Source organism: Emiliania huxleyi (assembly GCF_000372725.1).
Source record: "Emiliania huxleyi CCMP1516 unplaced genomic scaffold EMIHUscaffold_5, whole genome shotgun sequence".
Lineage (NCBI taxonomy): Eukaryota > Haptophyta > Isochrysidales > Noelaerhabdaceae > Emiliania > Emiliania huxleyi.
Window position 1 is genome coordinate 755,260 of NW_005198244.1, and position 19,466 is coordinate 774,725.

Genomic DNA, 19,466 nt, shown 5'->3' on the forward strand with positions numbered 1-19,466 from the left:
CGTCGCGGGCGGGCAGCCGCTGCAAAGTACGGGCTTGACTGGCGGCACGCGGCCTCGTTGTGCAGCAAGATAAACGGCCACCGAGCCTTGAAACTCGCCTTGTTTATAGCTCGCCCCCCTTCCAAGAATTGGTGCTGCACTTAATGGCGGAGTCTGTAGAGTGCTGGATCGCAGAAAAGCCCGTGCCAGTTTACAGTGAGATTGCGTCCCATAAGAAATCCTACCTTGCGATTTCCGCAAAAATCTAAGAAACCACGGCGCGCCGCAGGCGCGGCCCCGAGAAAAGGCCAGACGCGAGTGTGAACGGGAGGCCCAGCTCAAAATTTCTCTTCGCCTGCGGCGCGCGCACTTGCTTGTCACTTTCCAAGTCTGCGGTGTTCTGAGTGGATGGAGTGAACGGAGGCGTGTGTGCGTCTTCCCGTCATCCAGACAGAGAGCCGACTCGGCGGCAGACTCTGGCATCGCCCTCGCGGGCGGACCGCAGCTTACCTCTTACCTAAAAATCTTTCGGGCCGGCGCTCTGGCTTGAGTGCCCCGGCCGGAGCTAAGAAACCACGGCGTGGGGTGGATGAGGGCTGTGGAAAGGATTAGAAACGGCGGCGTACCGCTAAGTCCTGTTTTCTTAATGCCCGCAACCCACTGTATGGTTCGTGGACCGGGTTTGGCCAGGTTGTGAACAAGTGTGGCAGTCTTGGCACCCCATCTGCGGCGGACAAGAGCAGTGCCCGGGGGAGGCCACGCAAACATTACAAACATTATTTTGTAAATGTGGGCCTGCGCTGAAGGCGAACGCGCTGCAGAACAAGCGATACCTCGATGAGGTGACTTGGACCACCAAGAATTGGCTAGTGCTGCGTTAGCAGCGTATCTCAGTCGTTCTTCACACGCACGGCCATCGCAGAGCAGATTGTGAATGAGCTTGCCTGCGGCGAGGGCGGTCGAGTGCACGGAGCTAAGTGCCTCGCCGTCCTCGCAGGAGTCGCTTAGGCGGCTCCCGTGGTGTACCTGTGTTAGTGCCAGTGCGAGAAAGTCCCGTGCCCAGTGTTGTGCGCGGGAGGTGTGGGGAATTACAAATTCTTTTTCTTTTGGTCGAGCGCCCGCTCGGCACGTGCGCGGAGCTGATCCACGCCTGGGCACGGCTCGCGCGATGGAGCCTGTCGCTGACATTTCCCCCCCGTCGTGCTTCGCCTCCTGCTCTGAGGTTGTCCGCACGCTCCGCGCCACTGGCGCTTCCGCTCCGCCGCTCTCCGAGAAGCTCCGCCTCACACGCCGGCTTGCACGTGCCGGCGAGCGCTGCCTCTTTCCGCATGCCCGCCGCTTTGCGCTGCAGTGGCTGTGCGGCGCCCTCCGCGGCGCCCGGCCGCGTTCAGAGGCGGCGTGCTGGCAGCTTCTGGGCGAGCTGATTGGGGTCGACGGGATCGCTGGCTCCGATACTGCGGAGGACGAGACAGCCACCGCCATCCCGTCGCCACCAGCCGACCTGGCGGCGCAACTGGCGCAAAGCACGCGGCTGCTGCTGCAGGCGGCGAGCGGTGCGTTCGGCGCGGCTGCCGGCATGCCCGACTCCGCCGCCTCTTGCGACGGGGCGGAGGCCGCCGTCGTGGCGCGCCGAGAGGCGCTCGCCGCCGCGGCTCAGCGGGTGATGCGACGCCTGCTCTGCGAGCTTCCGGCCGATTCGGCTGGCGGCGCCTTCCACCCCGAGCCGGAGGCCCTCGCAGCGTACGTCGGCTCGCTCGGCGCCGCTGTGGCGCACGCACTCGCCTCGCTCGCCGCCGCCGGTGGCCGTCCGAACGGCGCGGGCGGCGGCCTCATCAGCGCCTGCGACCCTTCTCGGAGCCTTCTCGGGACCTCGTGTAGGCGCGCAGCTGCGGACGGCCTCCGCCGTCGCAGCCGCGGCGAGAGACGCAGTGTCTGCCCTCTCGGGCATGCGCCGCCGGCTCGGGCACCGCAAGCAGCTGCTGCTCGTGGCGGGGAAGGCGCTGCGAGATTACACGAGATTGCACGAGATTACATGAGATTAGAAGAGATTGCAGCTGCTGCTCGTGGCGGGGAAGGCGCTGCGGCCGCTCCTCGACCTCGCCGCCGCCGCGGGGCGCTGGGTGCAGGCGGCGGAGGCGGCCGAGGCGGCCGAGGCGGCGTGGGAGGAGGCGGCGGTGGAGTCGGCGGCCGAGGCGGCCGGTGCGGCGCTGACGGTGCGGGCAGAGGACGTGGTAGCGGCGGCGGCGCTTAAGGCGGAGCCTCGTGCGATGGTGTGTTCATCTCTCGGTGGTGTCTCGGCCACATCTCTGCCGCACCTCGCCGCAGGCGCAGCTCCGCGAGACGGTTCGCGCGGTGGCGGCGTGCGTCTTCGCGTCGCTCTTTGACAAGAGCAGCACGCGCGAGTACGCGGCACTGCTGCAGGCGAGAGGACGCGAGACGCGGATGGCTCTGCCAACCGGGCGTCCTCACACCTCAGCGTGTGGACAGGCCCGCCGGGCTGCGGCCGCCGAGTACGGCCCTGCACTCGCGCCCCAAGGCACCGCTCCCGCGGCCAACGGCAGCGCCGACGCCGATGGCGCCGACGCGGCCTCAAGGCCGCCGCCCGCAGCAAAGGCGCCATTCAGCGAAGAGCGCGAAAGAGCGACGCCGTGCCGGCGCGTCCCACAATATCGTACCGTCTCCGCGCTCTCCCCCGCAGGCGCAGGCGGCCAAGAAGCGCAAGCGCGGTGCCGAAGCAGCGGCGGACGCGGCGGCCACGGCGGGCGGCGAGGTCGGCGCGGCGGCGGCGGAGGCGGCGGGCGGCGAGGCCATCTATGTTGGGCGCGCGCTCGACGCGCTGCAGTCGCTGTTTGAGGCCGACGCGGCGGCCGCCGCCGACGGCGTCTGCCTCTCCGGAGCGCTCGTCGCGCCTTGGCTGCCGCGGCTGCTCGCAGCGTTCGCCGCGGCACACTCACACCTGCCGAGGAGGCGCTCGACCAGCCGCTCTTTGTGATGTGAGTCGCGGCGTCTCTCTTTTCACAGGCGCACGGCTGTGCTGAGGCGGCGCTGGCCGCCGAGCGTACCGCAAAGGCGCTGGCACGGGGGGGCGGGGCGCGCCGCGAAGGTCCGCCGCAGCTCGCGCACGCCATGAGTCTTCTCAGCAGCTGAACCGGACGGAGGGAGGCGTTCTAGGCGGCGACGGCGAGTCGGGCGCGGCTTCGGACGGGGTGGGCGCGCCGTTCGCGTTTGGCGCGTGGCTGCTCGCGCTGCCGCTCTCGTGGGGCTCCTCGCTGCTGCCGGCGGCGTCGCCGGCGCTCACTCGGGCGGCAGGCGCGGCAGGCGCGCCTGCAGGCGCGGCAGTTGCGGCAGTTGCGGCAGGTGCGGCGGCGAGTGCGGCTGCGTCGGCGAGGCTGCTCGGTGACGCTGTGGCGCTGGCCGCTTCGCTCCTCGACGCGATGTCCGCCAGCGGGGCGTACCGCGCTCGTCAGGACGCGTCGGGGGCGCAGCGGCGTGTGCTGGCCGGCTGCCTGGATTTGGCGACGGCGGTGGCGCGTGCGGCGACGGCGCGCTCTGGCGCCGCCTCCGTCGCGCTTGTGGCGGTGTCGAGCGAGGCGGCGTCGAGCGAGGCGGAGGCCGGGCGGGCGGCGGCGGGCGCGGGCGCGTGTGCTCTCTTCGCGGCGCTACTCCGCCTCGAGCCTCGCCTGCTGCAGCCACTGGTCACCGGCACCGCCGCCGGCGCGAGAGCTGGCGGCGGCGGCGGCGGCGCGGCGGCAGAGTCGAGCGACGTCGCGGCAGTGGGCGAGAGCCCCATCGGCCTCGCGCTGAGCTTGGCGTGCGAGCTTGGCGGCGGCGAGGCGTCGGCCCGCCTAGCGCCTGCGGTGCCTCCGCCAGCGGTGATGCTACCTCCGCCAGCGGTGATGCTAGTGCTGCGGCTCGTCGAGACGCACGCGGCCGCCCGCCGCCTCCACCACCTGCTCGAGGACCTCTGCGCGCAGGCGTACCGCCCGAGCGGGCTGCGGCCGCTGCTGCGGTGCGCGCACTTCTGCGCGGCGCTCGCGGCGGCGGTGGCGGCGTGCGAGCCGGCGCAGGCAGCGGAGCTCCTCGAGCCGCTGCTGCAGGCGCTGCAGCGCGCGAGCGACGCGGCGAGGGAGCGCCACGCCGCGGCGCGTGGCTCACTCCGCTGGGCCGAGCTCGCCGCCCTCTCCTCGCTGGTCATTGATTCGCTCCCCATCCTGCCGACGACGGCGCCCGCGCTGCGCACGTGTTGCGTCGCCGTCGCGGCTATCGCCAGCGGAGCGAGCGGCGCCGGCAGCGCGACGGATGGGGCGTTTGGCGCAGGGGCGGCGGGTTCGTTGCTCCTGTGGAGAGCGAGCGGCGCGCTGGAGGCTGCCTGCGCGCAGCTCGAGCAGCCGGGGGATTGGGCGGCGGGCTCCGGGCAGCCGGTGGCTGCAGCGCTGGCCACGGCGAGGCGGGTTCTGGCGGGCGGCGACGGCGACGGGGGCGAGGGCCGCGAGAAGGTCGCCGAGGAGCTGCGCGGGCTCGAGAGGCACGCGGCGCTCGGCGTGGTCGCGCAGTCGCTGCGCGCGTCTGCGGGCGACCTCACGCGGGCGCGGGAGCTTGGGGCCCGCCGCCGCTGCGCGATGCCGCCGGCGGTGGCGTCGGGGGAGGGGCTCGAGGGGGAGGGGGAGGGGCTGTTGCACGGCGACGAGGAGGGCGGCGAGGAGGGCGAGGCCGCGGATGCCTCAGAGGAGGAGGGCGGTGGTGCAGGGGCGGAGGCGGGCGGGACGGAGGACAGGGCCGCGGTGCGGCGCGCCCTGAAGCTGCTGCTGCGCTGGCGCGTCGCCGCTGAAGCGCACGGCAGCCGCGTCGAGGAGGCGCCGCTCTCAGCTGCAGCCGTGAGTCTTAGGCGCGCCCCTCTCGCCCGGCGAGCGGTCTCCCGCGCGGAGCGGTGGGACGGCACCGACTTTGGCGCGGCGGCGCTCAGCGGGGGCGCGGGCGGAGGAGGCGAGGGACGGAGCGAGGCCGAGGCCGGGCTTGTGGCGCAGTGGGCGCGTCGCGCAGCGCTCGAGGTGGAGCTCAGCCGAGCTCACCCGCGCTCACCCGAGATTTCGTGGGCTCTTAGTCACTCCTCGTACAGCATTTGGCCTTGGTGGACGAGCACGGCACCGGCGAGCAGCGGCGGCGCGGGCCTCGTCTCTCGAGGAGCCGTCTCGGAGCCGTCTCGGAACCTACCTGCAGGCGAGCAGCGGAGGCGCGTGGCGGACCTCCTCTGGACGTCCCTCTGCACGGACGGGCCTCAAAACGGTCTTGGAGCTGACTCGGAAGTGCCCGTCCCGTCCCGTCCGCTCGAGACATTGCTCTCCTCGCCTCCGCCGCCGGCCGCCGCCGACTCCGCAGACGCCGGCGGCACGGCCGCACGCGCCGCTTGCGTCTCCGTCACGGTCGCTTCGATCTCTCGCGCGGCGGTGGATTGCGCCGCGCTCTACGAGCTGCCCGGTGAGATTCGACCAAGATGCGCCCGAGATGCGCCCGAGACGTGCAGGAGGTGTTTGCCAGATGACACTCCGGAGTAGCCTTCCGTCATCGCGGATGAGAGGCGCCGTCACCGCGCCCTCGCCGCCCCGGCCGCTCCACTCCCCCGCTCCCGCCTCCCCCGTTCTCCGCCCTGCAGGCATGCGCGCCGAGCTGCTCCCAGCGGCGTGGCGCGCGGTGCAGGCGCGCCTTCCCTCCTCGGCGGGGGCGGGCGGCGGTGCTAAGGCCAGCCGCAGGCTCGCCTTCCTGCTGGCGCAAACGGAAGAGGCTGCGGGGGCAGCCTCCTCGGCCAGGGCCGGCGGTGAGGGGGCGCGGCGCGGATGGGAGGAGCTTCTCGGCGGCAGCGCCAGTGGCCAGCCTCTCGCCCTCAAGGCGCACAGACTCGCGCAGACTCGCCGAGACTCGCCGAGATTCGCCGAGTTCGCATTGTCTCACTCCTTGAGTCGCTGACTACTCCCAGGCCAAGGCCACGCGCGAGATCACGCGGCTGCTGCGCGCGGTCGCGGGGCTGCCACCGCAGGTCCTCCAACGAAACCAAGAATAGATTGCATTCCAATTGAGCTCACCGACGACGAACTGCCACCGCAGGCGCACCCGCCCGAGGCGGTGGCGTGGCTACTCCCCTCCGCACTCGTGCTGGCGCAGGCGGTGCAGCCGGCCGCCGCCGCCGCCGCGATGGAGGGGCGCGGCGGCGGGCGTGGCGAGGCTTGCCACGGCGGCGACGGATCGCCGGACGGATCGCCGCAGGAGTTGCTGGCTGTTGCGCCGCTCCCGCTGCACGCCCGTGTGTTTCTCATGCGCGTCGCCCTTCCTTTCCTAGGAGCAGCTGCTGGTTGCGTCGCTCGGCCTCGTGGCTGCGCTCTGCGCGGCGGTGCCGGAGGCCGGCGCGGCGCTGCCTCGCAAGGCACGCCACGCCGCCCCGCGGCCTATCGACCGACCCACCACTCCACCACTCAGCGGGTTCGTCGCTCGTCGGCAGGCGCATCGCGCGGTGCTGCGCTGGTGCTACGCGCTGCCGTCGCTCGCGCCGCACACGGCAGAAGGCTCTCTGTCTCGCGATCACGGGAAGCGGCCCGTCCGAATCGCGAGCCGCGTACCACTAGGCGCCGCGGCTCGCCGCTCTCGACCACGCGGTGAGCCGCCGCCCGACGTTGCGCTTCCCATCCCGGTGTGAGGTGCGCCGCATCACGGCTTGACGCCGTGTGCAGGCGGCCATCGTCTTCTTCACGCCAGCCGCAGGCGTCGCGAAAGGGCGGGGCGGACGCGGCGAGGGCGGCGAGGGCGGCGAGGGCGGCGAGGGCGGCGAGGGCGGCGAGGGCGGCGAGGGTGGCGAGGCCGACGGGGCAGATGGGGGAGGTGCGGTCGCGGCGCCGGCATGGGCAAACATGCTGCGCGCCGCTCTGCGTGGCGACGAGGTCGAGAGTGTCGCCAAGGAGAGCGGCGCCAAGGGGCCGAGGAAGGGGGAGGAGGGGCGCGGGGACGGCGGCGGTGGGCGAGGGAGCGGCGCAGAGGGGGACGTCGTCGACGATGAGAAGCGGCGGAGTTTAGCCGAGATCGCCGAGATTCGCCGAGAGCGGCGTGAGGCAAGTGTCGCCGCCCCCCCGCCGCCGCCCCTCCCGTCGCAGCCGCGTCCGCGTATCCACTCGCCGCGTCCCTGCCGTCTCGTTCAGGTGGAGGCAGACGGCCGCTCTCGTGCTGCTGAGTGCCCGCCTCGGGGCGCTGCTCGACGCCGCGCCGCCGCCGCCGCCCCTGCCTCGCAGCCGCGGCGCGCACCCGTCCGGCGCTGGGGCCTCCGCCGATGCGCACGCGCTCCAACCCCTCTCCGAGGCGCTCTCGCACGTGGCCGCCTGCTTCGGCGGGGCTGGCGGCGACGGCGGCGAGGCGGGGGAGGGGTGCGGCGGTGCGGCGGCGACCCTCTCGCTCCTCGCGCTCCGCCCGTGCGCGCCATCGGCCGGCGATGAGGACGGGCGGCGCGGCGCCGCATCGGGGCCGCCGTCGGCGCGCGAGGCGCCGCGGGCGGCCGAATCGGCGGTGGCGACGTGGGTGGACCGTGAAACCCGAAGAGCTGTGAGCAGGCGCGCGGCCTCGCGGCGCTGCTGGACGCGCTCTCGCTCTGGCTGCGCGCGGAGCGCACTCTGGCGGCGCACGGCGTGGCCGCGCCGCGCCCGCCCGCGCTGGACCGCCTCGTGCGCTGCGTCGTGGCGCAGCTGCAGGCGAGACACGCCCACGCGGTGCGCGCGCCTCTCCGCGCCGACCGTGCAGGCCGCGACGATGACGACGGTGGTGGTGACGGCAGCGGCGGCGGCGTTGATTCGCTCGACGGCGCGCTTCTCCGCGCAGCGGACGCTCTCGCCGAGTCGTCGGCGCCTTCGGCTCGCGTCGTGCAGCGGCAAGACGTGCGCCGGCCGAGAAGCGCAGAGATACCGCCGATGTTTTGCCGGAGTACAGCCTCGAGGCAGTCGCAGCGTCTCTCTCACCTTCTCTCATCTTCTAGGTGCGCCGGCTCGCCGCTGTCCTCTCGCTGCTGCTCCGCCCCCTTGGCGCCGTCGAGGGCCTCCTCGGCCCTTCGGGGCGCCGCCCACACGCGAGGAGCAGGCATGGAGAGCGTCTCCTCACACCGGCTGGTCCGTTGACAGGCGGCCGACACCAGCCGCGGCAGCCACCCCCTTGGGCACGCTGCGGCGGCTCGTCGCCGCGGCAGACGACGCCACGTTTTGTTGGCTGCTCGACGGCGTCCTGTCGGAGCTGTCATCCTCGGCGCGTCCCTGCGCCAGCACCTCGACCACCCCCTCCTCCTTCCCGGCCGGCGCGGCCGCGGCCGCAAAGACGCCTCCTGAGGCGGCGACGGAGGCGGCGGCGGAGGCGGAGGGGGTGGCATCGCGCTTGCACGCGGCGCTGCTCTGCGCGGCGCTGCTCTGCGCCGCCTCCTCGCCCCTCCACCTCGCCCGCCTCTCCGCCTCTGCGCCGCGCCTGCTCGCGCAGCTATGCGAGGTTGCCGTCTCCCCGCCGCAGCGCCTCTCGCCGCTCCGTTCCCCGCGCACTTCCGCCGCCTCAGCCGCTAGCGACGTGTCGCGCCGACTCGCGGTGCAAGCGCTGACGGCGCTGCTGACGAACGGCCAGCTCCGGTGCCGCAGTCTCGCCTCCCGAGTTGTGGTTGCGAAGGGCATGTCTTCACGAGGCGGGCGCTTGTGAACAGGTTCGAGCTCATCGACGCGGCGGCCTTCCTCCGCGCCGCGGGCGCGCCTTGCGCCCACGTGAGCTTGCGCTCTCCGCCGGCGACGCTGCCGTCAGCCGCCACGTTTGGCGCCGCCTGCTTCCTGGCGTCCTCGCGCAAAGTGAAAGTGGCGTTCTCTGTTCACGCCCGTGGCTGCGATCAGGCGCGGCTTACTTTCTGCTGCTCGCGCTGTTGCGGCAGCGCGGCGCGCTCGTGCACACGGCGGCGCCGCTCTACTTCTCCGCTGTGCGCGGGATGTTGTTTGCACTCGGATGGGCGGACGCCACCGCCTCGTCCACCGCCGCCGCGTCCTCCGCCTCCGCTGCCACATCCGCCGCCGCGCCGCCCACGCTGGAGGGGCGTGCGCCCGCCCGCGAGCCGATGGGCCTCGATTGCGCGCGGCACGCGCGGCGGCTGCTCGAGGAGACTGCGGCGCACAAGCGCTCTCTCGTGCGGTACGGCGCATACGCGCTGTCGGACGTGGTGGCGCTGCTCCGCTACCGGCCACTCGGCGCGGCGGCTCAGGCCGAGCTGATGCCGGGCGTGTACTCGCTGATCGGCATGTGCACGCAGGTGGAGCTGCAGGAGCTGCACGCCAACTCGGACCCCGTCGGGAAGCGCATCCTGGCCGACCTGCTCGAGGGGTACCAGACGTCGCACAAGTACCGCGGGTGACCTGCTGTTGGGTGGGGGTTGAGGCGTAAACAGCATTCCCAAGAAACTAAACAGCACTTTAATTTTATTGCACCCAGACAGTCACCACAGGGGTCGCGTGTCGTGTGTCTCACTTACTGACACGGTACACTGTTACACTGTGCTGTGTTTAAACGTCAGTACACAGTATAGAGCTCTACATGCTGCACAAAAACCGGATCGTCGATCGAGAGAGCGAGTCACTCTGAGCTGCACTGTGTCGCCGCCGGCACGCATACACGCCGCGCATGTGCGCGGGGGCGACCCCAGGGGCTCACTTCAGAAGCGGTCGAAGAATTCCCAAATGGAGGAAGGGGCAAAGGCTGGCGTCGAGTGTCCGAGGCTTGTCGGGCACCACACAACCGGGTATCCCTCGTCGCAGCCATTATACTCGACGCACGCGTCGATGCCAGTTACCACGCTGGTGTCTGCGCAGCCGTTCGCTTCCTTCCAGTGGTCACGAGAGGCTTGCCCGGAGGCGTACGAGACGATCGCGTCTGCGCTTCCGTGCGTGAGCCACGCCGCGACCTGCCCGGTACAGCCGGCACCGCCAAAAAAGGAGTAGGGCCCGTTGCCCATGATTGGCGCGATGGCGCGGACCTGATCGCCCAACTGGCAGCCAACCGTGTTGGACATGATGCCACCATAGCTTATGCCCGTCGAGAAGACTCGTGTCTCGTCGATGCAGTAGTCGCTCTTGAGCTTTGCGAGCATGGCACGCACAAAGGCGATGTCCCGTCCGCCGCTGTTGGGCCAGCCGGCGCCACCGCCGTTCGCTGACAACCCCTGGCCAGCGACGAAGATAGCGCGGCCATCGCTTTGGCCCCAGAGACCTTGATACGATGGCCCCCGACCAAAGTAGCCATCAGCGGTCTGATCGGCGGTCCCTCCAAGTCCGTGCCACACCATCAGCAGCTTGTGAGGGAGGTTCGAGTCGTAGTCTGACGGCAGGTTGAGACGGAAGCGTCGCGCCGTTCCACCGACGTCAATATCGTATTCGCCAGACCCGGGAGACGGAGAAGATCCACATCCTGCGCTTCTGACCGGCTGACCCTCGAGCGGCGGCGGTGGCGGCGACGGCGGAGGGGGCGGTGGCGTTGGCGGTGGCGGCGACGGCGGAGGTGGCGGTGGCGGTGGCGGTGGCGGCGACGGCGGAGGTGGCGGTGGCGGTGGCGGCGAGGGGAAAGGCGGCGGCCTGCGTGGCGGGGGCGGCAAGGGCGGCGGTGGGAAGGGAAGCGGCGAAGGCGACGGCGGCGATGGGAGTAGTGAAGGAGGTGCATCAGGAGGAGACGGTGAGCGCGACGGCAGCCCCGAGGCCGGTGGTGGCGAGGGTGGCGGCGGCGAGGGCGGCGGCGGCGGCCGCGGTGGCGCCGACAGCGGCGGCGGCGGCGATGGAGGGACACCGTTGACGCTCACTTTTGCGTTGGTGTATGTGTAGCTGGCGTCGACCTCGCAGCCGCTATTTTCCTCAGAGTTCGTGCAGTTCCGATCCAGGATGCAGACCTTGTAGATCGCGTTACTGGCACACAAGATCCTTCTTGCAACACTTCCATCTTGTGCCGTGTCGTCCTCGTCGCTGCAATCGCCCAGCGTGAAGCGTGCCTTGCCATCCTCGATCACGGCCCACTGGTCTCTTGAGTTGGAATTGCCATAGACCTGCGCTGCGCCGCCAACGCCACCAATGTTGGGGTTCGGCAAGCAGGAGTCGGTCCCCGCGGGGAGAAACACGACGGTGAACCCGTCGCCAATGCCATCACCAGAGAAACGGATGGACGTTTCAACACGGGAGATGACGAATGGGATTCCGTCGCGTAGTCCGTACTCTGTGTCCAAGATGACGTCCGGCCCTGGCGGCGGAGAAGGTGGGAAGGGCGGTGGCGGCGGCGACGGCGGCAGCGACGATAGCTGTGGCGGTGAGGGCGGAGAGCGTGGCGGTAGGGAGGGCGGCGGTGCTGGGGAGGACGGCGGTAGCAGTGGCGGCGAGGGCGGCGGTGGCGAGGTGGGTGGCGGTGGCGGCGGCGACCTTGGTGGCGCAGCTAATCCAGGTGCGGGAGGATGAGATGATGGAGGCGAGCGTGAAAAGGGTGGCGCCGGTGGCGGTGCGGATGGCGGAGCGGTCGAAGTGAGCAGCTCAACCACAAGTGGCAACGACGCAGTCTCGACGGCTAGCTCCCACAAGGCTGAGGCAAGCGCCACGTCCTCGGCGTACGGCATGAGCTCACTGGCGAGGGCGTCAGCATCTTCTTTCGTCTCCACTGAGACTTGCACCTGCACCAGAACGCTCCCTGGGGACACGCGGAGATTCACGTCGAAGACGGATTGCAAGCTCAGTGTGCCAACCAGGGCAACACGGAACGCGGCGCTGTCAAAGTCTTCCACATCTCCAGCGACCGTTACGTTGAAGGTTACTGCGTAGGCGCGCTCTGGCGGATCTGACGACTGCACCTCCACTGCGTCGTCCCGAAGCAGCAAGATGGTCACAGCGGTTGCAGCTAACAAGGCGACTGTCAACACGGTGAGCGCGACGGCGGCGAGCAGGATAATGCGCAAGGTAGAGGACAGAGCAGGCTTGTTCGGCGGTGGCGGCGGCGGCGGCGGCGGCGAGCCTGCTTTGATGGACACTCTGTCGGAGGCCCAGGAGCGGCGTGAGCCTTGCTCGGAGGCCCAGGAGCGGCGTGAGCCTTGCTCGGAGGCCCAGGAGCGGCGTGAGCCTTGCTCGGAGGCCCAGGAGCGGCGTGAGCCTTGCTCGGAGGCCCAGGAGCGGCGTGAGCCTTGCATCAGATGGAGGCCAGCCGACTTTGGCCAGCTCGAGCCACGGGGCTGTCAATTGTGGTGGCCTTGCTCGGGGCCGGCGGAGGTTGCGGTGGAGATTGTGGTGGAGGTCGCAGCGGGAAGGATTGGTGGGGTGGAGATCGTGGCCGCGGCTCGAGAGTGGAAATGAGCGCAGCAGCGATCATCGCGGGCACGGTGGGCGGCGGCGCTCCTTTCGAGATGAGAGAGAGAGAGAGAGAGAGAGAGAGAACATAAAGAGAGAGAGAGAGAGAGAGAGAAGAGAGAATACAAAAGGGCCAGAAAGAAGATCCGCGAGTGCTCCGAGATGTAGCCGAGATACAGCCGAGATACAGCCGAGATATGAGCAACATGTCAGGCGAGCGGCGCGTCATCACGCCTCACCACTCGGCATAGGTGCGCCGACCAGCTCAACCAGCTGCTCGACGAGCACGTGACGCGCGCAAACGCAAAGGCGCGAGGCCGCCAAACTCCCCCCCCGCTGCGGCTCTCGGCCACCCTTTCCCAGTCGCTCCCCTCACCCCCTCCACCCTCACCCCCTCCCCTCCCCGCAAAGGCGCGCGCCGAGCGGTCGCCCTTCCGCCTCTTCTACCGCGCTAAGGCGTGCGCCCGCTCGCCACTGGCGCCGCGGCGCGGAGCTTCCCCCGAGCCGTCTTGGGCGCCTCCCCTGCAGGCGTCCCTCGCCTTCCGCTGGCGCCGCGCTGCGGACTCTGTCGCGCTGCAACCACCACTCCCTTTGTTCTCTTCTCATAAAATCGGAGGGCTTTCTCTCGAGGTCTCGAGATACACAAAGCGTCACCTCTTTCTATGGACACGTCAGCTTTCATCAGTTGGAAAGAGAGAGGGGAAGGCGATATAAAGAAATTGGCGCCCCCGCTCGCCTTGTTATTACCCCTCCGAACTCTACCCAGGGACTGGCCTGCTGCGAACCCAATCCGCTGTCATCGGCGATGTTACTCTGCCTGCTCGCGCTCCCATCCCACACGGCGGACGCACCGCCAAGCGCCTACGGCGAGCCCGCCTCCAGCGCGCCGCCCACCACGTCGTTCCTCTCCCGCACGCTCGGCTCCGGCATGGTCCTGCAGCGTGCGCCACAGCGTGCCGTCGTGTGGGGCCACGTTGCCGCTGGCACGACTGTCTCGACCACCATGACGGGCGGCGGCGCTCACCAGCTGCTCACCACCGTGGCGGGCGGCGACGGAATCTGGAGACAGGCGCTCCCAGCAGTGCCCGCCTCGCCAACGCCTCACAAATTGGCCTTCAAAGCGTCCACTGGCGAGACGGCCGCAATCGAGAATGTGCTCTTTGGCGATGTGTATCTGTGCGGCGGGCAGAGCAACATGCAGTTCTCGATGCCCGTGATTGAGAACTCGACCCAGGAAATTGCGCGTGCCGATGGGTGAAAATTCTACCCTCTCTCTCCCTCTCTCTCCCTCCCTCTCCCTCTCTCGCTCTCTCTCGCCCGCGCTCGCCCGCGCTCGCCCTCTCGTAGTGCTCACCTCAGCTGGCCCCGTGAAGGTACCCTCTAGTCCGCCTCTTCACCGTCGGCCAGAAGACCAGCTCCAAGGTGCCGCTGCCCGACCTGCAGACGGTGGAGCAGAGTTGGTCTGTCGCGAGCGCAAAGACGGTCGCCAACAGCAAGGGCTTCGGCTACTTTTCTGCGGTCTGTTGGATCTTTGGTCGCGAGGTATTCGACGCGCTCGGCGGCCAGACGCCCGTCGGCCTGATCTCGAGCAACTGGGGCGGAACGCCCGTCGAGAGCTGGACGACCCCGGAGGTACTCCGGTCTTGCAACCTGAGCACGGTCGACAGCACCCTGTACAACTCGATGATCCACCCGTACACGGTCGGCCCGATGGCGCTGGTCGGCTTCGCTTGGTACCAGGGCGAGGCCAACGTCGATGAGCGGCGCGGCGACGAGGGAGCGGCGCGGTACGCGTGCACCTTTCCCGGGATGATCCGCCAGTGGAGGCGCTCCTTTGCGCGGCCCGCCGCCTACTTTGGCTTCGTGCAGCTCTCCACGTGGTGCGGCAACGGCGAGCTCATCGCCGAGATGCGCACCGTCGGCCAGATGGCAGCGCTCGCCCTCCCCAAGGTGGGCTACGCGACCAACGCCGACCACGGCGCCGGCTGCAACATCCGTGAGCCGCCGAACGGCCCAACGCCCTGCCTCTCCCGCATCTGAGCGCTGCCCCCCACGCTTGTCCGGCGCAGACCCGCCACCGAAGCAGTACTGCGGCAAGCGGCTGGCCAACTCGGCGCTCGCCCTCGAGTATGGGAGGGACGTCGCTTGGCGCTCTCCCTCCTTCGCGTCGCAGGTCGCCTCGGCGGCGCCACCCTCCATCAAAATCTCCCTTTCCGACGTCAGCGCCGCCGGCTTGCGCGACGACGTCTACCCCTTCAACTACCTCGGCGGCGCCTTCAACTGCAGCGCGCAGGCGGGCAAATGCGCGTGGGCCGAGCTCCTTCTCGCCGACGGGTCGTGGGTCAACGCGACCCTCTCTCTGGCCGGCGGGAGCGCCCTCACCCTCACCGCGTCAGCCGCGCCAGCCGCCTCCGCCGGCGCCCCCCTCGCCTCGCGGTACGGCTGGGGAGCAGTGCCGATGCTCAGTCTGTACGACCGAGGAACCGGCTTGCCGGTGCTTCCCTGGTACGAGAACATCACCGCAGGCAAGGCGCGGGATGGCGGGCGGGCCGCGGCGGCGGCCACGGTCGCGGCGGCCGAGGCCAAGGAGGCTGAAGCGGTTGCTGCGGTGACGGCGGGTGTCGACTGCCACGCGTCGAGGTTGCCCGGCCATTGCTGCACGTCGCGGCCATCCGAGCAGACGTGCCTGGCGGCCAACTGTCGCTGGTCACACGAGGGCTGCAACATCGAGCAGGAGGACCGGGCCACGTGCAGTGCGATCGGCGACTGCGGCAAGGCGTACGAGGCGTGCTGCGCCGGCTTTGCCGCCAAGGGGTTCCCGTGCGGCTGCCACCTTCAGGACGGGTCGGGCGCCGCGGGCGCAGGCTGTGGCGACTGCGGCACCGCCTTCTCGGCATGCTGCCTCGGCTTCAAGGCGAAGGGCTACCCGTGCAAGTGCGATGTGCACTAGCAGGTGTAGGTGTGCTTGAGGCGAGGGAGGTGTCCATACGTAGACACCGCGGGGCCGCGGGGGGAGCCCCGCACCCGTGTATTCTTATTTTGCTTGGCCGGACCCCCCGGTTTTTTTTTGCTTGGGCGTACACCATGCCGGGGTAGGTAGGCTAGGTCTGGGCCCTTCCCGTCGCGTTTTCCCCTCGGTCTTCAAGCCGGAATTTTTACAGAGCAGAAGAAGAATTTTCGGTTGAAATCACGATGTCAACCCTCCCCAAGTTGGTGATCTGATGCTTGTAGGGCTTGAGTGTTGAGAGAGTGGCCTGCCATGTCATAGTTGCAGGAGAGTCCACCAACCCTCACCTTAAGTTGGTATAGTACCCCACTTCACTTACGGAGTGATTTATTTTTTAGTTTACCATAAGTAGGGTAGGCAGGTAGGTAGGTAGGGGGTGGGGGAGCAAAGGCGGCCAGCAAAAAAGAATACGTGTAAGCCCACACCAAGAACCTATCGCACTTCATCACTCCCAGCACCTGCACCGCGTATATGGCGGCGCCGCCGCCCTCGCTCTCGCCCGATTCGGTATTCGAACAGGACCTCGACCTGCAAAGGCCGCTCGGCGAAGCAACATCTTTCACGCAGCTGAAGCCGCTCTCGGAGCTCGGGGCAGGCGATTTCTGCACGGTGCATACCGCCACGCTTTGCGGCAGCATGGTCGCGCTCAAGCGCCTCAGGAAGGACCTGGCGCCGGAGCGCGAGAAAATAGGACTAGCAGATCTGCGACGCGAGGTGGCAGTGCTCACGAGGATCAACCACCCACACATCATTCGCCTCGTCGCGCATGGCATCGCTGACGACGGGTCGCCCTTCTGCTGCCTCACAATGTTTTCGCAGCCGCTGGGCGCGCTCTTGCCGACTGGCAAGGTTGGCTTCTTTGCGGAGCGGCGCGAGGCGAAGGAGTGGCCACTCGCCAGAGCGGTAGCGGTGGGGCTTCAGCTGGCGAGGGCGCTGCGCCTTCGCCTGCGGAGGCTCCTGCGGCGGCTGCACCTGCTGCTGCGGGTGAGCCCGACGACGACGAGCAGCCTGACGGCGCGCGCATTCCGGACCTCGATGATGTCTTGGGCTGGGGGGGTGGCAAGGGTGTAGGAGGGCTCTCAGGAGACCGTTTGCCGGCAGCAGGGGGCGCGCGCTCGGCCGACATGTGCGCGAGAATGCCGCAGAAGTAACTATGAAGTAACTGTGTTTGGGCTGTCTCCCGGGCGTGTTTGAACCCTAATTGTCGGCCCCAGTGACCGGTCTAGAGGTCTGTGTGTGGCCTGGGGGGGCCAAACAATAAGGCGAGGGGTTCCTAGTAAGCGGCTGGGGGGTGCGAGCCCGTGCTATAGTGCAGTGAATATACTTACTTCCTGAAGTAACTTCATCCTTCAGATAGACAAAAGCGTAAGTCGATGCGCAGCCACGGCCGTGCCGCGGTGGGCGCGCCACCTCCCGCGAGCGCGGCGGGATCGGAATTGCGGTCGGAGGGACGGGCGAGCAGCCGCCGCCGCCGCCATATACCATCAGCGACGACGAGCTGAAGCCCCACGATGAGTTCCTGCCCGGCTACAGGTGCGTCACCGCCGAGACTCGTCTTGCCCCCCCCCCCCCCCCCGCATCCCCGTGCCTCACGCTGCCTCCCTGCCGCCGCTTGCAACAGGCTGCTCCACCGCGACATCAAGCCAAACAACGTTGGAGTCTTCTCCGACGGCCGCGTCGTGCTCGCCGACTTTGGGCTGCTCTCGCTCTGGAAAAAGGACGCGGAGGACGACGCCGCCGTCCGGCCGCTCACCGGCATGACGGGCTCGCTCCGGTACATGGCGCCCGAGGTTGCCCTCTCGCAGCCGTACAACCACAAGGCGGAGGTCTTCTCCTTCACCTCGCTGTTGTACCACATGCTCTCGCGCCGCAAGCCCTTCGAGTTCATGACGCCCTCGGTCTTCCTGCGCGAGGCGTGCCGCGGAGGCAACCGGCCTCCTCTCGGCAAGGCGTGGCCGGCCCAGCTGCGCGGGCTGGTAGCTGCGGGCTGGTCGGCCGAGCTGGCGGAGCGGCCCGAGTTCGAGGCCGTGGTCCGCGCCCTCGAGGCGATGCCGAGGGAGGAGCGGCTGAGGCCGAGGACGCCCTCCTCCAGCGGGCGGGCGGCGGAGGGGAGGGAGGCGGGCGGCGGCGGGTCGCCGGGCGGCAGCGGGTCGCCGCGGTCGGAGAGGACCAAGTGGGCGGCGGCCAAGGCGGCGGTGGCGACGGGACGGCTCAGGCAAGCGCACTCCAAGGGGAGCCTGGTGAGCTTCAACGAGAGCCAGCTCGAGGCGGGCGCTAGTTCCAGTGGCGGGAGGCTGCGGCGCGTGCAGTCCGAGGGGAGTGCCCTGAGCCGCCTATGACAGTGGAAGGGCGCGCGCGGAGGAGCCGAGCCCGACGCGAACGCGGCCAAGGGCGAGGTAGTGGGCGGAGAGTGTGTGGGCGTAGCGTGAGGACATTGAGGAGGGCGGCGGGAAGGGAGTATAAAAAGCAGGAAAGAAGAAAAATTACGAGCGTGCAAAAGCTCTGCTCAATCGTGCTGCGTGTCGCCATCCGTGCTCCGTCCAGAGCCCATGCCGCAGCCCGCCGAGGAGCTCCGTCCAGAGCCCATCCTCGCGGTGCCCACACCCAAGAACGTCCGGGACTCACTCTTTGCCGCCGCCACGCACGGCGACGCGGACCAGCTTCGGCTCTTGATCCAAGCGGGCGCTCTGACTGCCCCACGACCAGTTCGGTATTTGAGCGGCCCCAACGAGCTCTTTACGCGCGAGCCTACACCGTTGCTCCTCGCCATCATGCACAATAAAAGGAGGTGCGCCGAGCTGCTGGTTGAGGCGACAGCGACAGCGGACCTCGACGCCCGGTGCGGCCCCGATCTCGAGACGGCGCTGCACGTGAGCTGCGCCCGGGGCCACGTTGCCATCACCAAGGCTCTGCTCGATGCAAGTGCGGACCACGCCACCGTTGACGCATATGGACGCTCGCCCCTCCTCATCGCCTGCCTGGCCGACCAGCCCGAGTGCGCGTCGCTCATGCTCGCGTCGGGCGCGGATGTTGAGCAGCCCATGACTGGCGACAATCCGGGCGCGACGCCGTTGTACGCCGCCGCGTGCGCCGGCTCGCAGCCCGCGACGGAGGTAAGACTCCGCAGACGCCTGCGCCTCACCCCGCTGACGGCACTCTAGGCTCTTTGAGATGCGCCTCGCTGCTGTGCGAGGCGGGCGCTCGCGTCAACGCGCGCACGCAGAACGGCGCTTCGCCGATGCTGGTCGCCGCGCAGGACGGGCACCTTCACGTCGCGATGCTGCTCTCCTCGTACGGCGCCGAACGCGGGCCAGACTACCTCGACGCCACTGGCATCGTCGTGCGGCCGTCGGAGGCGGAGACGCTCGCACGCGACTCGGGCAACCGGGAGCTGCACCAGTGGATCGCAGCCTCGTACCGCTACCTCCCGCTGCACCACGTGCGCGTCCTCACGCCGCAGCGCGCCGTCGAGCTGCTGCGGGCGGGCTGCTCGCCCCACGCCCGCCCGGCCCCGTCCCGTCCCGAGGGGTCCGCCACCCCGCCCGAGGGCTCGCCCGGGGCGGTCTCGCCGTCGGCTCTGCCACCCTCCGAGGCTAGCTCCGAGGCGGAGGCGTGCCTGTCGCCCGCCGAACTCGCGCGTCAGCACGTGGACGACCCGCGCGTCCCCGCCGCCAAGATCATCCTGCGCGCGGCGGAGCCGTGGTCGCCCGACACGCACCACCTCTGGGGCGCGAGGCAGCGCGGGCACGCCGTGCAGCTGTGCTTGGTCGGCTACCAGCTGGCGGACCTCCTCGCCGCCGCCGCCCCCCAGCAGGCCCAGCAGGGCGCCTTTGTCGACGTGTGGCTCGCGTACGTGATGCCGCTCGCGGTGAGCTGGTCGAGCTGCCAGGCGTGCGCCCGGCCGCAGCAGGAGCTGCCAAAGAGGAGCCCGCCCCTCAAGCCCTCGCCGGCGCCGCGCAGCGTGTCGCCCCTCAGCCTGCCCACGCCTCTCGGGCGCGCCGAGGAGGAGGTGGCCGCGGCCTTCCAAGGGCTGGCTTGCTAAGCCGCACGCGGCGCGGGCTATCCTGGGAGCTTGAGGAGGGAGGGAGGGATCAGGGAGGGCGCGGGGACGCAACCCGCAGCAGCCC

At 69.6% G+C, this 19,466-nt stretch overlaps 7 protein-coding genes across 7 annotated transcripts; 6 read left to right on the forward strand and 1 right to left on the reverse strand.

Annotated features, from left to right (window-relative positions):
• Positions 1–3,854: 3,854 nt before the first annotated feature.
• EMIHUDRAFT_197108 (hypothetical protein) lies at positions 3,855–6,664 on the forward strand (the record flags this gene model as incomplete). The annotated part of the gene is made up of 7 exons (XM_005767006.1): positions 3,855–4,610; positions 4,683–5,010; positions 5,197–5,262; positions 5,630–5,839; positions 5,934–6,010; positions 6,079–6,138; positions 6,311–6,664. 7 exons carry the CDS (start codon positions 3,855–3,857, stop codon positions 6,662–6,664), a joined length of 1,851 nt encoding a protein of 616 aa, XP_005767063.1.
• Positions 6,665–6,875: 211 nt separating this feature from the next.
• On the forward strand, positions 6,876–9,379 carry EMIHUDRAFT_197109 (hypothetical protein; the record flags this gene model as incomplete). Its single annotated transcript, XM_005767007.1, has 5 exons — positions 6,876–6,978; positions 8,546–8,615; positions 8,687–8,831; positions 8,906–8,950; positions 9,083–9,379. The coding sequence occupies 5 exons, from the start codon at positions 6,876–6,878 to the stop codon at positions 9,377–9,379; spliced, it is 660 nt and encodes a 219-aa protein (XP_005767064.1).
• Positions 9,380–9,676: 297 nt separating this feature from the next.
• On the reverse strand, positions 9,677–12,581 carry EMIHUDRAFT_197110 (hypothetical protein; the record flags this gene model as incomplete). The annotated part of the gene is made up of 4 exons (XM_005767008.1): positions 9,677–10,428; positions 10,801–11,244; positions 11,620–11,901; positions 12,572–12,581. The coding sequence occupies 4 exons, from the start codon at positions 12,579–12,581 to the stop codon at positions 9,677–9,679; spliced, it is 1,488 nt and encodes a 495-aa protein (XP_005767065.1).
• Positions 12,582–13,137: 556 nt separating this feature from the next.
• EMIHUDRAFT_197111 (hypothetical protein) lies at positions 13,138–15,282 on the forward strand (the record flags this gene model as incomplete). The annotated part of the gene is made up of 4 exons (XM_005767009.1): positions 13,138–13,586; positions 13,706–14,328; positions 14,402–14,826; positions 15,013–15,282. The coding sequence occupies 4 exons, from the start codon at positions 13,138–13,140 to the stop codon at positions 15,280–15,282; spliced, it is 1,767 nt and encodes a 588-aa protein (XP_005767066.1).
• Positions 15,283–15,810: 528 nt separating this feature from the next.
• Positions 15,811–16,410, forward strand: EMIHUDRAFT_197112 (hypothetical protein; the record flags this gene model as incomplete). The annotated part of the gene is made up of 1 exon (XM_005767010.1): positions 15,811–16,410. One exon carries the CDS (start codon positions 15,811–15,813, stop codon positions 16,408–16,410), a length of 600 nt encoding a protein of 199 aa, XP_005767067.1.
• A 677-nt stretch (positions 16,411–17,087) lies between these two features.
• On the forward strand, positions 17,088–17,399 carry EMIHUDRAFT_58946 (hypothetical protein; the record flags this gene model as incomplete). Its single annotated transcript, XM_005767011.1, has 1 exon — positions 17,088–17,399. A coding segment is annotated over one exon (312 nt), but the record flags the coding sequence as incomplete, so codon positions are not given.
• Positions 17,400–17,888: 489 nt separating this feature from the next.
• EMIHUDRAFT_197114 (hypothetical protein) lies at positions 17,889–19,381 on the forward strand (the record flags this gene model as incomplete). Its single annotated transcript, XM_005767012.1, has 2 exons — positions 17,889–18,230; positions 18,695–19,381. 2 exons carry the CDS (start codon positions 17,889–17,891, stop codon positions 19,379–19,381), a joined length of 1,029 nt encoding a protein of 342 aa, XP_005767069.1.
• Positions 19,382–19,466: the final 85 nt, after the last annotated feature.